Here is a 17,788-nt window from a genome sequence, read left to right as displayed (position 1 = left end):
GGTATGTTTCATCTTGTCAACAAAAGTAAGTGGGTTATGATCAGTGAACACTTGAATGGGATAAGCAGTGCTGCCAATATATACTTTGAAGTTTTCTAGTGCCATGATCAGTGATAAAGCCTCCTTTTCAATGGTGGCATAGTTTCTTTGATATTTATTAAATTTTCTAGAAAAATAGCACAGCGGATGAAGCACGTGATCACTCTCACCCTCTTGCAGAAGCACAGCACCGGCGCCAATTTCACTGGCGTCGACATGGAGTGTGAACTGTTTCTGGAGGTCAGGTGCAAGTAGTACAGGAGCATTTGCCAGCAGGGATTTAAGATTCTCAAAAGATTCCTGGCAAGCCGTAGTCCACTTGAAGGTTTTCTTGCCACTCAGCAGGTCAGTCATGGGAGAGGCAACGGAGGAGAAGTTTGGACAAAAACGGCGGTAGTACCCCGCCATACCCAGCAACCTCATCACACTCTTCTTATCGCCTGGCACTGGATACTGTTGAATTGCCTCAATTTTGGCTGCTATAGGCTGGACTTCCCCTTGTCCGACCACATGCCCCAAGAAAGTGACGTGGGCATGGCCGAACTCACTTTTGACGAGGTTCACCGTCAGCTTGCTTGCAGCCAGTACGGAGAAGAGGGCTTGTAGACGACTCATGTGATCTTCCCAGGAACTGCTGAAGACGATAAGGTCGTCTAGGTAACAGCGGACACCTTCCAGACCAGACGTGATGAAATTCATGAGGCGTTGAAAGGTTGCAGGGGCGTTCCGCATACCAAACGGAAGGACTGTGAATTGGTACAACCCCTCAGGAGTGACAAAAGCAGAGATGGCCCTGGAGCGTTCAGTCAGTCTTATCTGGTAGTAGCCCTGGAGAAGATCCAATTTGGTCACGTACCTTGCCTGTCCAAGATCGTCGATCACATCGTCGATGCGTGGCAAGGGATAACCATCGGGTTCAGTGACGGCATTTACCTTGCGGTAATCCACACACAGCCGCATTGACCCATTCGGCTTTGGAACTAGAACAACACTGATCTTTATCATCCTTACACTCTGGCACAATGATACAATTTGGCAAGGATTGATCAACACAAGCAACTGCTTTTCCCAGGGTTTCGTTACGAACGTGATATGACTTTAAAAGATTGACATGGATAAGGCGTTTTTTCTTACGCCGTTCAGGGGTGCTAATCACATAATTCACGGACCCCTGTTTTTCTAGTACTTCATATGGACCACTGTATTTGGATTTAAAAGGGTGATCATGTAAGGGCAGGAAGGCCAACACCTGCTCCCCAACTTGGAATTCTCTAGGTTTTGCCTGATGGGCCTTATCAAAATGCAGTTTCATTTTCACCTGAGCACACCTTAAGTTGGACTGGGCAAGTTCTACAGCCAGACGCAACTTCTCCTTGAATTGGACCACATATGAAGCTAAGGGCGTCGCGCTCTGATCACTCAACCAACACTCTTTTAACACCTTAAGAGGCCCTCGTGCCTCATGTCCATAGACGAGCTGGAAGGGCGAGAATCCTAGCGACTCTTGTTTACTGTCCCGAACAGCAAACAAAAGCAGGTCAACTCCCTCGTCCCAATCCTTCCCAGTCTCCAGACAGAAGGTGCGCAGCATGAGTTTTAGTGTCTGGTGAAACCTCTCTACCACCCCCTGTGACTGAGGGTGATAGGCCGAAGACCTCAACTGCCGGACTCCCAGGGTTTGCATTACCTGATTAAACAACCGGGAAGTAAAATTGGAACCCTGATCTGACTGCACCACTGTAGGAAGGCCTACTTGAGTGAAGAAGTGGGTTAAGGCTTTGATAACATTCTTCGCTGTGATGCGGCGCAAGGGAATGGCTTCAGGATAACGGGTTGCACAATCAATAATGGTTAGCAAGAACTGATGACCACGAGGGGTCTTAGGTAAGGGACCGACACAATCTATGACCACCTTACTAAAGGGCTCTTCAATGACTGGGATAGGCTGCAGAGGGAATGGTTTAACACTGGGGTTCGGTTTCCCTGCTACCTGACAATCATGGCAAGTGCGACAGTAAGAGCTGACGTCTTTCTTCATCCTAGGCCAAAAGAACTGGGATAAAATTTTTGCATAAGTCTTCCTAACTCCTAAATGACCACCCACCCCATCATGAGCGATACTAAGTATGTCCTGCCGCAAAGGTTTGGGAATAACAACTTGATGATGAACTAACCAAGGGTGATTGGCAGGAGAATTGGAGGGACGGAACTTCCGCATTAATACACCAGACCTAGTGTAGTAGCAATTTGATTCTTGCTCAGCTTCTGTCTCAGTGACTGACCTATTGAGAAAACCTACCAGCTCAGGATCCCCTGCTTGTAGCTCAATAAACTTACTCCGAGTGATGGGAGAGGAACCAAAACTAGTGACATCTGGGTTCCTATCTCCATCAGAACTACTCTGGAGGTTACCTGGTGGTGGGGAATCCTCAAAGAATTCACTGAGACCAAGATCAGTATGGTCCGGCTGGATAATATTATCCTCGGACTTCTCACAGTCCTGGAGGGAAACTTCATCAACTTCACTAGTCTCTTCTACTTCTGTACTGCGGCTCATGCTACGGGTCACAGCACACGCAGGGAACAACCCTGGAAAGTCTACTTCTAACTGCACAGTATTATTCTCGGCAGTGGGACAAGATGAGATCACAACATTAGGGAACATCATGTCACCAACAAGGTCATTTCCTATCAATAGAGAGACCCCTTCTACAGGTAAGCTATCTACTACTCCTAACGTGACATAGCCTGACTTTATGGATGACCGCAGGTACACTTGACAAAGGGGAATACGCGACCCACCGGTCAAACCGTTCACAAGCACCCAGCTACCAGTATAGCATGAATCCAGGAATGGAGCAGCTTCTTTAGTAACAAGAGATAAGGCTGAGCCTGTGTCTCTCAAGAGTTTAACAGAAATGGGTTGACTGAATTGATCCAAAGCTAAGGAACCAGGAGAACAAAATGGTTCAAAGGTTGATATCATAGAAGAGGGGGAAGCATTCAGGGCAACAGTCTGACTGAGGGCAGTGACACAGGGCTCCAATAATTTCTCAGATTGCTCGGCCACCCTGACCAAAAGAGTGGGGGATCCATGGTGAGAGGAATTTCTTTTCTTTAACTTGAGACAGTCGCTGATGACATGTCCTGGCTTCTTACAGTACCTACAACTAGAGTTTCTCTCACCAGTAGGAGTGGATCCACCTGTCCCATGGACCATGGGCTCACCCGGGGTAGATGATGCAGAACCTGAGGGTCGGGTCGGTATGACAGGAGGCAGGGACCCCGATGTAGATGTTGGTGTGGGCCGCTTGAAGGAAGTGAAGGACTGGGACATGGGAGCATAAGACCTGGAATTTACATTTCTATTAGTTAAGGAATAATGGTCAGCCACTGGACCAGCATCAGCCAGGGTACAGATACCTCTCTGATCCAAGTGAGCTCGAATGTCGCCTGGGATACACTTTCTAACCTCCTCTAGCAGGATTAGTTCAACAAGCTTGTCATGTTCTACATGGGCAGACTCACTTTCAATCCACCTCCGACAAAGAACCTGTTTCTGCCTGAAGAACTCCACAAATGTTTGTTTGTCAGTCTTCCGGCAGTTACGGAACTGTTGCCGGTAGGCTTCAGGAACAAGTTTATACGCGCTCAAAACCGCGGACTTAACAAGGGCATAGTCTCGACATTGATCCTCAGAGAGGGCAGAAAACACATCTAATGCTTTACCAGTGAAAGATCTATAAATAAGTTGAGACCATTGAGAAACAGGCCACTTGTTAAGTCGGGCAATTTTCTCAAAAAGAGAGAAGAATTTGTCTGGTTCTTCCTCATTAAATTTAGGAACACTGTTGAGACATTTGTCTACACTGAATGTTGAAGTATTACTACCTTGAGCCAAACCTCGTTGTTTGAGAGTTTCCAGCTCCACCTCGAGTCTTTTGAGTTCAACTTGTAAGGCCAAATTACTTGGTGTAACAATTTCCTCTGAATTTCCCGACGGTTGGGCTATGATTTCATTGTCAATAAGGTAGTTGAGGACAGCCTCTTCTAAACTAGACTTATTCATGGAAGAGCGGCCTTCTACTTCATAATAAGCAGCGAGGGATTGCCACTCTGCCTTAGTAAGCCCCTTCAGTACTTCGGCTGAAGGTGAAGCCAAAAAGCTTTCCAGGTCAAACATGTTGAATTCAAAATCGAGTAGCGAAAAAAAGTAACCGTGGCAGCTAAGCTAACTAGCTAGCTAATTAATAATGTCAAAATGCAATAAACTGTGAAACACAGCAAGGGATTAACCAAACACCTGGTACACAAGATAAGGGTTAACTCACCAGTAGCTTAAGCAATAACAGGAGCAATATAAATGAACACTGTGAACACAGCAACTTGCATCCAAAAATACTTAGCGATGAAACAACACCTGGCGAGTAACAACACTTGATATGACGCAACAATGGCGGTTAGCTCCAGGACACAGGCCCCCACTTGTCGCGATCCCACTACTCTTTATACTTGGGGAGTGAATCCTACCCCAAGTTATTAACAAATAAAGGTACAAACAGGGAACACGGCAATAATTATCTCCACCAAATACCTACTCAACTAAATGTACTTGAAAAAGTAAGAACAGTTGAAATAAGTGAATTACAAAATGGAAGATAATTAATTAATTCAATTTATGTTTTAAAGGGAGTAATGATTAGCAAACATGAATTTAAGTGAATAAGTAATTGTATAATAAAATAAGAGTGATGCCGGAAGGGCGAAACTATACTGTAAGGAGTTAGACCAAACAAATATTACTTAACATTACTATATTACACAAGACATACGAAATATATATATACAACAATCAATACAAAATGATTATCCCTACCAAACAGGAGATACCTTACCACCAGGATCCCTTCCTAGGCCTAACTAAACGTGTCACTAATACCTGATACCCCTAGGGCATTGCAGAAGACTTGATAAAGCACTTAGACAAAGGTCAAGGCTAGAGAACGAATAGACACGTCTAACATATGCCACGGATTTTTCGCTACTGGGGAGCGTGGCGTGGGTACGCCGTGGAGGAGCGTCTCATATCACGTGATCTAGACATTTGCTGGATATTTTATATAATTAATTAATATTACTCTTGAGTTGACTTAACAGAGTAAGACAATGATGCATATAAATTACATACATAAATATACAATTAACCTAAGTAGCTAAGAACAATAATAATATAATAAGTACAATTAACAATTATTAGTAGCTTGTGTGAAATGGAAGTGTGAACAGATGCAGCGAGTTGCCGAGCGCTCAGGCACGTGACAATATTTATACTGTATATACTTGTCACACTTTCCAGATGCTTCTGGTGTTATTGTACAGGGGTAACTAGTGACAGCACTAGGATCCCACTTCCACTATCAAGGAATAAACAATTGAAATTGAAAATTGAACAAGCCCCTCAAAGCATATACTAGAAGCAATATGAAGAAGAAAGATACTGTTATCCTTCTAAAGAACGAAAACAATCTGGCTCTGCAGCACGATAAACACAAACACAACGGTACTTAGGAGGTTACCTATAGTACCTCATGGGATGAAAATTAAATAAGAGATGGAGAGCAATCACAGACAAAATCGACAAGAAAAAGATAGCGAGAGAGATTATGCACTTCACTATTCAGAAAATATCTGGGTTAAGGAAAATTGCAGAGATTGAAAATCGACCAACGTCACTCCATTGTTCACGAAGGGTAGAAAGCGCGCAGCATAATAGAGTACTATAGGCCAATCCGCCTAACATCACGTGTATACAAATTCCGAGAAAATGATGGAGGGTCGTCATCATCCAACTCCTGACCAAGCAATCTCATCAACGTTCACAACATGGTCTCATGGAGATAATTTTTCGCACCAGCATGATATACGCATCATGCAGCTAGACAACTGACGTGTGTCAGACTTCCAGGTGGGGTCAAAAGTCACGGTCAGCAACTCCTGAGACAGCATGACCATTCTACATTTATGTTCGTGGCGGTGTGTCGTCAAATAACCGTAACTGGAAAGTGTGTGTGTGTGTGTGTGTGTGTGTGTGTGTGTGTGTGTGTGTGTGTGTGTGTTCAGGAAAACGGAGAGCCAAGATGTGTGGCTGCAGTCTGCGCTCCTGCCTCACCACATAAATCAACTCACGCGCAGCCATCATCCAGCTCTTCATTACCAAACCCTTATACCCAAAAAGTCCTATGGTGACAGACGAGTGGCGACGAGGAATGGCAGAAATGACTGCCAAGAGTCTCTAGTCGCAACTCTGCACTTGGGCGACAGAGATAAGATGGTTGTTTATGCACTGGGATCTAGGCAGCAGTGCCATCTGGTCCTGTCTGTGAGACTGAGCAGCCCTTTCGAGGAGCCACTCTGCTCACCCCACAAGGATAGGGGGCTAGAAAAGGTGCCCTAAACATCGTCTGCGGTCGAAAACACAATTACAATCCCAGATCAAAACAAAAACAAACCATACAACCTCTTATGGTCGCTGCATGGAAAGTCAGGCCCCGTCTGGACACTGGCACAAATGCACGTCCTGGAAGAAGAACCGCCCTTGTGGCAAAAGAGCTGGCTAGATATAACATTGACATAGCAGCCATTAGTGAGTCCTGGCTCCCAGACGAGGGTCGACTCACAGAACGGGGGTCTGATTATACCTTCTTCTGGAAGGGTAAGCCTGCTGTGGAGAGAACAGCATATATGAAGTTGGCTTTGCCATCCGCCAACGCATCCTACACAGGCTAACTGAAATGCCTGTTAGGATCAACGAGCACCTCATGACGCTCAGGGTCCCACTGAATCACTCACGTCATGCCTTTTTCATCAGTGCCTTTTATGCCGACCTTGATATAATGCTAACCTATAACCCCAGAGAAGATAAGGTTGTGCTCCTTGGTGACTTCAATGCCAGAGTTGGTAGAGATGCTGACATTTGGCAGAGAATCTTAGGGAGAAATGGATGAGGCAGGTGTAATCCCAACGGCCTACTCCTCCTCAGCAAGTGTGCTGCACACAACCTCACTAACACCAATACTTTGTTTAGGCAGGCAGACAAGTTCAAAGGTTCGTGGAAACACCCACGATCCAAACACTGGCATCTCTTTGACTACAATATTGTCAGAGAAAAAGATCGCCGAGATGTCCTCATCACCTGAGCAATGTGTGGCTCAGACCACTGCGACACTGATCATCGACTCGTCAGAGCCAAGCTCTCACTTCACGTCGCCCCAAAACGGCGAAGGCAACAAAACTTCAGAAGAGGTTTTAACACTAAGCGCCTGGAGGATCCAGCAGTAGCACATGATTTCAGAGAGCAGCTCGGACATGGGCTGATAAACAACCCAACAACAAACAGCCCAAATCCCAGTGCCGAATGGAGTATTCTCGACACTGTCATGACAAAAACCTGAAGAGACCCTCAGCCAGGTCGAAAGAATACACCAGGACTGGTTAGATGAAAATTACCCAAAAATAAATGTATTCATCGATAATAAACGTGCTGCTTTAACTGTCTGGCAGAACAACTCTCAGTCTAGGACCAAAACTGATACCTTCCACAAGAAGAAAGCGGCGGCCCAGCGCAAACTTTACAGACTAAAGAAAGACTGGTTTAAAAATAAAGCATGTGAAACACCAAAAACTTGCAGATCAGCACAAGATGTGTGAATTTTTCAATTCCACTAAAAAAAATATGGGCTAAACACTCATAGCACAGCCCCCCTCCACTCATCCAACACTAACTCCCTAATTAAAGATGAAGAAGGCATCCGTCAGCGCTGGAAAGAGCACTACCATTCGCTGCTCAACCGGAACACCAATGTGGATGTCCTGACTACCAGCAGGTCCCTCAGCATCCAGAGCTGATCCATCTCAGCTATTATCCATCCCTGGATGAGGTAGCTACTGCCTCAGGGCTTGATGGAATCCCAGCCGAGGTGTATGAAGAAGGATGACCTCTGCTTACCAGCCGTCTCCACTCTCTCCTGGAGATTATATGGGAAAAGGAGGAAATCCCTCAAGCTCTTAAATATGCCTCCATTGTCAATATTTATAAGAACAAGGAAGACCGAATCCTCCTAAACAGACTACTTCCCAAGGCGGAAAACTTCCTCCCAGAATCTCAATGTGGGTTTCGACCTTCATGTGACACCATTGACATGATCTTTGCTGCCAACAAAAATACAGGAAAAGTGCAGAGTACAGCGACGTGACCTGTACATGGGCTTTATCGACCTAACCAAGGCCTTCGACTCGGTCAACAGGAAAGCCCTCTGGAGGACCCTCAGCCGGTTTAGCTGCCCACCAAAATTCATTGCCATTGTGAGGCAACTACACGACGGCATGAAAGACAGTGTCCTGCACAATGCCACCCAGTCTGAGTTCTTCTCTATCCAAACGGGGGTAAAACAAAGATGTGTACTGGTGCCAACTCTCTCTTTCATTTTCTTGGTTGCCTTCCTTACTCGTGCTAGTGCCAATTTAGCCAGTGGGGGGGACATAGAGCACAGGATGAAGTATCTTTTTAAAATATGACGACTCCAGGCAGGAAAAAAGGTGTCGGCAGCTTCCATTACTGAACTTCAGTATGCAGACGACCTCACCCTTGTAGCTCACACTGAACGCGACCTACAGGAGATCCTGAACTCCTATGCAGATGCGTATGCACACTTCGGCCTTGAGGTGTATATGTTCAAGACTCAGATTCTCTTTCAGCTTGCCCCTGGTTCAGCCACACTTCCACCATCCATCCTGCTTAATGGTACTACCCTCACTACTGTTACCCACTTTGAGCATCTCTGCTCCCACCTGTCCACCACCGCGGACATCGATGAAGAAATTCAACATCGGATCAGATGTGCATCTCAAGCCTTTGGCAGAATCCGTACCCGTTTCTTCAGCTGTAGGGAGCCGAAATTATCGACACAGTTGCATGTATTTCAAGCAGTGGTCCTCCCCACCCTGTTATATGGCAGTGAGACATAGGTTACATACAGGAGGCACCTCAAGGCACTTGAAAACTTTCACCAATGTAGTCTACCCTCCATCCTCCGAGTTCGCTGAGAAGAAAACAGAACACATGCCAGTTTTCTCGCTGATACCAACTGTAGGAGCATCGAGGCTACCATTATCCATGAGCAACTACGTTGGACTGGCCATGTGTTACCCGCATGGACGACAGTAGACTGCCAAAGTAGCTACTTTACAGTCATCTAATGAATAGTATATGCAACGCTGGCGGGCAACTGAAAATGGATAAGGATAGTCTTAAGATAAACCTGAAAAAGTGCCAAATCGAACCCTTCACCTGGGAGACGATTACTCCACACAGTAACGCTTGGAGGAGCACCACACAAGAAGGTGTCAATGCTTTCGAATTAGCACCCGAGAGAGTTCACACGCGACCCCTCTAAGGGCTTCACACATCTGACCTCTGGGCAATGCGAAATTTTAGTAGAGACTGTCGGGTAAATCAGCCGGTTCTCTTTATATAGGGCCAAACACCGGCAGGGGGACGGAGTTCAAGGCGTAACAAGCATGAGGGTTGTTTAGCTTGTTGAGGAAGAGCTGCTCACAAGGCCGGAAGTTTGTACACAGGACATTGGCAATTTAGCAGGCTCTTCATATATATATATATATATATATATATATATATATATATATATATATATATATATATATATATATATATATATATATATATATATATATATATATATATATATATATATATATGCTGATAACCACAAGGAAAAAGAAAACACGAAGTTCCCAAGCGCTTTCATGTAATTCACATCTTCAGGGGTGAGTACAGACTAAGGAGAAGTACAAAACAAGGTGTATATATACAGAGGAGGGTGAGATCAGGTCCACAATGGTCAGGTATTAGGTAATGACCCTACTAATCTTTAAAAAACACCGCAACGGTCCTAAGTGGTCAGGTCAGAGGTAGGTATTGTTAACCTTCTCCTGGATTTAGCATGAATTGAGTAATGGCATGTACAGGCTGGACAATTTGTAATTAAGAAGATTTGTAACCAGGTGAAGGTTGGAATCTCATTACAAACGCTGATTATCAACCTATACTGGATCACATAGCTCTGATTTACTTGCATATATATATATATATATATATATATATATATATATATATATATATATATATATATATATATATATATATATATATATATATATATATATATATATATCTTCCAACATTACAGATGGAAACAATAATTGTACACAAGCACTAGAGTGCTCCTTAGCGTAGCTTACAATACTACAATGGGAAACAAAAATTATACATGGCATCAACAAAATTATAAAAGATATTAATTGCATCCGAAAAGAACTAATAATGCAGCAGTACTACATACACCAGAACTGACACCAGAACGAGGAACTCGTCTGAAACAATTCATTCATACATCCTACATCGCTTAGTAGCATATAAAACATTAAAAGAATATTACTTGCATCGATGAAAATGCCTCAAGTGCTTCCGACAAAATTATATGGCAATCCCTGAGGAATAGAAATCCTGATTTAGTCATACTACACAAGAACATGGATCACTCATAGCCTGTCTGGAATGACCCACAAAATACTATAATCCTAACTGTCCTAACTACACAGAACCCGAGGGTTGTAACTACTAACCTGCCAAGTGGCAGGCATTTACAAGAAACCGAGAAAATCACTCATAAGTTCAGAATGCACCAGTACTTTAAGGTGCTACAGCCTTTCACAAATTTTTGAACAGGAACTCCTACGTCCCACGTGTGCAATCAACCATGATGAGCGTTGATCTCACACCTGGACTTGGCTATTCTAGTCACATACACCCAATACTGGGGAGATGAATGTCTCTATGTAACCACTAGAACTCCCGGTCCCAGCGTGTGACCTTTCATTCACTCAGTCTGCGCTCAGTTTACTCCCAGTACTTCATGGACAGGAAGAGAGTGACCGTCAGCCCCCCTAGTTAGGCCAGCTCAGAGTACAACCAGGTGAACCCTGCCCACCTGAGGGAGGGATTCTACTTTCCCGTCAGTAAAATTTTTCACTGACAGGCTGAGGAGATGTGAGGGTGGGTCTTGTGGTGTTGTATGAACCTAGGTGGGGAGATTCGATGAACAAGATCGACCACATCCAAGCTCTGCAGTCAGTCACAGTAGTTTGGTAGGTAGGGACACCTGTCTGCTCGCCGGCCAGGTGGGTATCCACCCCGTGAGTAGCCAGCTATGTCTTCCAAACCACCATCACCACCAACCAACAACCACCAACCAAGTGGGGTCTCGCTACCCTGCAAAAGGAGTACTTTGTTAACTACTGTTAAATTCTTTTCCGCCCCATCTAAACACTGCCTGAGGTCGAATAAGGACTTACTTGCAACACGGATGAACGGGCGGGAAAGGACGAGGCCATGTGGTCGCTTTGCTTGGCAGAATGCATAGTTAGATGTCCATCTCGGTCAATGACCGGGAGTTACTGAGCCGGGTCAACGCCTGCATCCCTCAGGGCGCTTCTGGGACACACATAACATATTTAGAACTGGGAAACTATCCACAATAACATTAAATTTTATAATTGTCCCTTAACTTCATGAATCGTGTCTACATTAATTTGACAGAGTACATTTAAATTTCTATAGGCCTAGTTCAAAATGCTTCCACCCCCCTGACTGAGGGCGTTGCTTGGAGGTTTTGTTTTAACTCTCCACGAGGCAGGAGTGTTTCTGCCTGGCCTACTTATGTTTCCCTGTTCGGCAGATCGGTCATTTTTGTTCTAACGTCTCTAAATATCACATTAAAATTTCTGATTATTACAATCGACCCCCCTAAAAAAAGACAGCACTGCCCTCATGTGCTGAGAGAAAAAAAAGTTGCATACGGCCCCCACCCCAGTGGAGACCTGCTCTATTAACTGCATCTTACACCTGCGATACACTTAAGCAGCATTTTCGTCCTCCAACTTCCGGCACCCCTGTTGATGCTAGTTTTTCTATTTCTCCCTCTGACAATCGACCCCCCTAAAAGAAGACAGCACTGTCCTCATGAGCTGAAAGAACAACATAGAACCACCTTCAAATCTACATGATTCCAGCTCACAAGTCAGCAAACTCCGCTTTCTGCCTAGTCCTTGAACTTGAGAACTAGTGTCAAAAATTTTCGACTCCAATCATGCACTCTCCCCTTTTGCCTGGCCCTTGAACTTAGAGAACCAGTGTCAAAAAATAATATCGACTCAAATCAAGCACTCTCCCCTTTTGCCTGGCCCTTGAACCTAGAGAACCAGTGTCAAAAATAATACCGACTCAAATCAAGCGCTCTCACGTCTGCAGCTCCAAACACTACAACAATCGACTCATTCCACGCCTCCGACCCTCATGCCGGCAGGCCAACCCTCTGACAATGCACCAGTCCATATTAGTGAGGCCCTGGCCATTACAACCATTCGCGTAACCAAGCTCTTGACATCACAACCACAACCCAATGCACATTCCTAACATAGCCATCTCTCCTATTTTCTCTGCAATACTCGCGACTGCTCCATAACTCACCTATTCCTAGTCCCTGGTATGCTTGCAAGCTTCATCCTTGGCAGCCTGTCCACTTCTCGTCATCATGCCCAACTGTGGTGGAGGCCCCTCGTCTTCACTTTCGGGTTCATCCACCACCGGGTCGCCTGTGTGCCTAAGGGGTGGAGCAGCCTTCAAGTTGCTCCGGTTTTCCACTCTCGTGGCCAGGTCTTCTTCCCCACTCGGCTCGATGCGGTATAAGCCTGGCCTGGAATTGAGGACTTCGACAATGCGCCATCTCGTGTCAAACCAATGGTTTTGGAGCCTACTCTCGTGGGCTTTCTCTTCCCGTTTCCTTTGATTTATTTCCTTGTGTCTCCGCACATTGATCTCCACGGCCTCCTGCAACCTCTGTTGCCGATCTCTGATAACCATCACCCACTCATCTACCGGCTCTGGGTCCACCTCCAGCCTATGGTCGAACGGCAGGTTTGGTTCTCTCCCGTAAAACAGCAGGAATGGGGAAAACCTCGTCGTGGCGTGCGGAGTCACATTGTATTGCGATACCACTGCCTGCAGATGCTCGGGCCACTTATTCTTCTCCTCCTCCTCTAAGGTGGCTAGCAGACCATGCAGGGTTCTATTGAACCGTTCCACCATACCATTTCCCTGCGGGTGGTACGCCGACGTCCTGATCTTCTTCACACCAAATGTGGCACAAATTTGTCTGACCAGTGCACTGCCAAAATTTCTGCCCTGGTCAGTCAGCAACCGCTCAGGGGCACCCACGGCCAGGAAGATTTGATTCACCAGGATCTTTGCAATCGTCGAGGCTGTCTGGTCTTTGGTGGGAAAGGCCGAAGTGTATCGACTGTATACGTCAATCACTATCATAACGTTCTCTGTTCCTTGCCGCTTGTCAAGCAAGGTGAAATCTGCGGCCAGCATCTCTAGTGGTTTGGTAGCTTCAATTGTCCCTAGATGCAGCTGGGGCTTTGGAACTTCACCTTTTGCCACTCCACACCTTCCACAGCTGGCTATGTGGTCCCGCACAGTCGCTCCCATGCCTGGCCAGAAACCTCGCTCCTGCACCAGCGACAGAGTCTATCCCCCTCGCTGGTGCCCAAACTCTTCGTGGCAGGCTCTAATCAATGCTTCTTGCAACTTTGGCAGTAACGCTGGTACCTCCCTCCATAGATTCTTTCCTTCCGGTCTCCTGTGCCTGACAACCCCTTCTCTTACGATCAGGGATTGCCTCGCTCGGTACAACCTGCGGAAGTCATCATTTTGGAGCTAAACCTGTACCTCGTCCTCCCCGCCAACCATCTCCGCATCTCTCTAACACATTTCATGCCTTCTTGCTCCTTATGCAGCCCATCTACTGTCCCCCAATCTCTGTGTGCATTGTATACACGATCTGCCGCAGGCCCCACAAGATGCTTTACTATGAATTGTATTCGGCCGGCTTCGTCTTCGTCTATCAGCTTGAGGGTTCAGTCAACCTCTCTTAATCACTTTCCTATTTCTGACCCTGTCCTACAGTCGAACTAAGAAATGGTCAACCCGGGCCCGAAACTAACTCCCGCTCTAGTATTGTACTTCTTAATCTCACACATTGTCTCTTCATGCTGTGTTTGATACCGTGTCTCTACCCTGTCTAGTGCATCCCCCAACTAAGCTAGGTGTTGTCAATGTTCCGCCTCTAACTTTTCCACTTGGGCCTGATACTCCGCCCCCCTTAACTGCCCTTCAATTGTGTCTGATACCCCCCCTTTAACTGTTGAGCATATGCCTCATACTCCCCCCTGATTTTGTTCACCCCTGCCTGACACCCCCCTGGCTTCCTCCTTTAACTGTTCAATGCACCTCGATTATGCGGTTCAGTTCTGGTGCCCTTATTATAGAATGGATATCAATTCACTAGAGTCGGTGCAGCGAAGAATGACGAAAATGATTCCGGGACTTAGAAACCTTCCATATCAGGATAGGTTAAAGAAACTAAACTTGCATTCCCTAGAAAGACGAAGAGTGCGGGGAGATATGATAGAAGTATTCAAGTGGGTGAAAGGAATCAATAAAGATGATATAGATAAAGTTCTTATAATATCCGAGCAGGATAGGACTCGGAACAACGGATTCAAGTTGGATAAGTTTAGGTTTAGGAGGGAGATAGGAAGGAACTGGTTTACAAATAGGGTGGTGGACGAGTGGAACAAGCTTAGCAACTTTGTAGTAAGTGCGGGAACTCTGGAAAGTTTCAAAGGGAGGCTGGATAGATTCATGGATGATAGAGAGTGGTAGTAACTCTCGACAGGAGCTGCCATGAACAGGCCAACCGGCCTATTGCAGACTCCTTATTTTCTTATGTTCTTATGTTCTTATGCTCCCCCAGATTTTGTTCAACCATGTCTGACACTCCTCCCTGACTTCCCCCCTTTAACTGTTCAATGTGTGCCTGATACTCCCCCCCCCCCGATTCTGTTCACCCTTGCCAGATACTCCCCCCTTACTTCCTCCTTTAACTGTTCAATGTGTTCCTGATACTCCCCCCTGATTCTGTTTACCCCTGCCTGACACTCCCCCCTTACTTCCACGAACTCCTCTCTCAGCTGTACTAATCCCTGGCTGTCTCTCCCTCTCTCCAGGTACATCCGTACTGTCAACCACAAAAAGCCGATCCCCGTTGCAAGTATGAGTAGAACTGGGGTCACACTCTCTACCGTTTCTAGCCAATCCATGATTGCGTTTGTTATCCCAACCACAGAACTACCAGTCACGAAACAGCTACACTCTGCTACCATTTGTAACCGGTCGGAATTCTCACTACTTATTGTTGTTTTTTTAATTATAGTGGATGGTAATGCAGTGGAAACCTCTCAGAGAATACCGAACCAGCACAAACACAATTAATAAAAGTATTTTCCATGACCGTGGAATAGCTAGTACCTGTGATTGGGGTTAATGAGACGCACTGGGAAGAGATAGCACTTCTATTCCTTCCAACACTACAGACGGAATCAATAATTGTACACAAGCACTACTTGTAGAGTGCTCCTTAGCGTAGCTTACAACACTACAATGGGAAACAAAAATTATACATGGCATCAACAAAATTATTAGACATTAATGCATCCAAAAAGAACTACTAATGCAGCAGTACTACATACATCAGAACAGACACCAGAACGAGGAACTCGTCTGAAACAATTCATTCATACATCCTACATCGCTTAGTAGCATATAAAACATTAAACGAATATTACTTGCACCGATGAAAATGCGTCAAGCGCATCCGACAAATTATATGGCAATCCCTGAGGAATAGAAATCCTGATTTAGTCATACTACACAAGAACATGGATCACTCATAGCCTGGGGTGTTACAGGGGGTGGGGGGTGTTAGAAGAAAAGTTATGTAACAGTAAAATATAAAATAAAGCCTAAATCTTACAGATGTAATCTTCGAAAGTCTTTTTAATACTAAAAGTGCACTAAGAATTAAAAAAAATATATATGTACTGAGATCTTTCTATACCTTGTCAAATGCATGCTATTTTTTTTTCAAATAAAGGTAAAAGCAAGTAATACAACTTTAATAATGAAAGCAAATATATTTCATTTAATATATTCCTAATATATTGTTTGCATGTAAAAAAAATATATATTTCTGAAAACTCAGTTCTCAGTCTAAATATTTAAGTGTCTAGGGGTGGTTATGTGTGATGTCCCAGATTAGTTTAATAGGAACTGTTTTCACATATCATTTTCCCTCTCGAGTTGAGGAATTTCTAGGCAGTAGTCGCAAATAAACTGAGCTGCGTGATAATTGAAAACCCTTTGTATGTAAAGGAGCTGTTAAGTCATCCAGAGTCTTGACAGTTCTGATTACTTCAGAACGTCTTTTCTCATCTGCTGCAAAGCCTCCAAGTGTTATTTCTACAATGGCATTATGTAACAAATTATCATCTGCAATCTTTGGTGGCCTTCCTTTGGTTGAGGATGGATTGCCCTCCAGCTTTTTTCATGTTGTTTCATCCAATTCTTCAAGTTTCCTTTTGTAATTTTCTCGAAACTTTCTTTGTCTTTCCTGATTCGGTTTAGTCTTCTTTCTTCAAATCATCAATTTCTGTTTCTTTCTTTTTCAAAGATTTGCATTCTTCATATGTAAGCATGCCACAACCCTTGTACAGCTCATTGACATGATCCTGAAGTTCACATAATTTGAGATTCAGCTGGTCTTGTTTTGGAGAGGTAATGGCCTGCTTCACTGGGACATGCTCTTTCACTTCCTTTACACTGACAATTTCAACATTCCCTGTCTGTATAAGGATCATCAGCTTTGTCTTCAGGGTCAGCTTGTTCCTTCTGTACTCCAGCTTTGGAGCTGTTGGGAGAAGAAAAGTGAATGTCAGATTAAGTATACCCAATGTGCATTTGTTGTAAACATATAGAAGAAACATTCAACTAAAACTACAGCTAAAAAAAATTGCAGACTGTGTTTACCCTGTAAGTGACACATTTTTATATTTTTCATTGCAATATTAATTTGTTAAAAGTTCTACAAGATATAGACTAAAAATGTATAAAATACTGTGTTAAGTTAGGCCTACCTTTGTCCAGAATGATAGGAGCCTTCCTTTTTACTTCATTTCCTGTTGCTTCCATTCCTGAAGCTTTTGTGCAACAGCACTATTCAGATCAGCACCAAGATGACTCATCTTCAAGTCGCGTCATATTTGAGAAACCTCTGTCGGGATAGTCTTTTTTTATTTTCTAGGGTAGGCTTTCCCATAACCTCTTACAAGCTGCAGGAACAAAACTTTTTTCTGACTTTTGTGTTGTTGCCATATTCAGTATCAGCAAAGTGTTGTAATGTACCTGGAATTGTTGAAAAACACAGTTTAAGTTATTCAATCTCTTTTATCCTATAAATACCATATAAATATCAATGCTAATTACTGGTGCACACCATTTACATCAAATTACCTTTACAGAAAATCAAGGTAATTTCTGAATTAATGTACAATTAAACTGATTTTGCTTGAGATACTGTTGAAAAAAAAATTAGAGGGGCCAAGCTTGCTCTGGCCTCTAATTTGCTCATATAAATTTGACATCAAATAAGAATGGCACCGCCAGAAGACTTGGATTTTAGCAACTTTTTATGCTGTGTCGGGCAAATAACAT

General features: G+C 44.3%; 1 protein-coding gene across 1 annotated transcript; it reads right to left on the bottom strand.

Moving 5' to 3' along the window:
• Positions 1-16,264: 16,264 nt before the first annotated feature.
• Positions 16,265-17,536, bottom strand: LOC121862548. The gene is made up of 2 exons (XM_042360849.1): positions 17,212-17,536; positions 16,265-16,985 (listed from the first exon to the last, which is right to left on the bottom strand). Exons 1-2 carry the CDS (start codon positions 17,264-17,266, stop codon positions 16,699-16,701), a joined length of 342 nt encoding a protein of 113 aa, XP_042216783.1. The 5' UTR covers positions 17,267-17,536; the 3' UTR covers positions 16,265-16,698.
• Positions 17,537-17,788: the final 252 nt, after the last annotated feature.

Source organism: Homarus americanus, unplaced genomic scaffold, assembly GCF_018991925.1.
Source record: "Homarus americanus isolate GMGI-L3 unplaced genomic scaffold, GMGI_Hamer_2.0 scaffold31037, whole genome shotgun sequence".
Classification (NCBI taxonomy): Eukaryota; Metazoa; Arthropoda; class Malacostraca; order Decapoda; family Nephropidae; genus Homarus; species Homarus americanus.
Note: the sequence above shows the minus strand (reverse complement) of the source record. Positions and strands in the feature narration are given on the sequence as shown.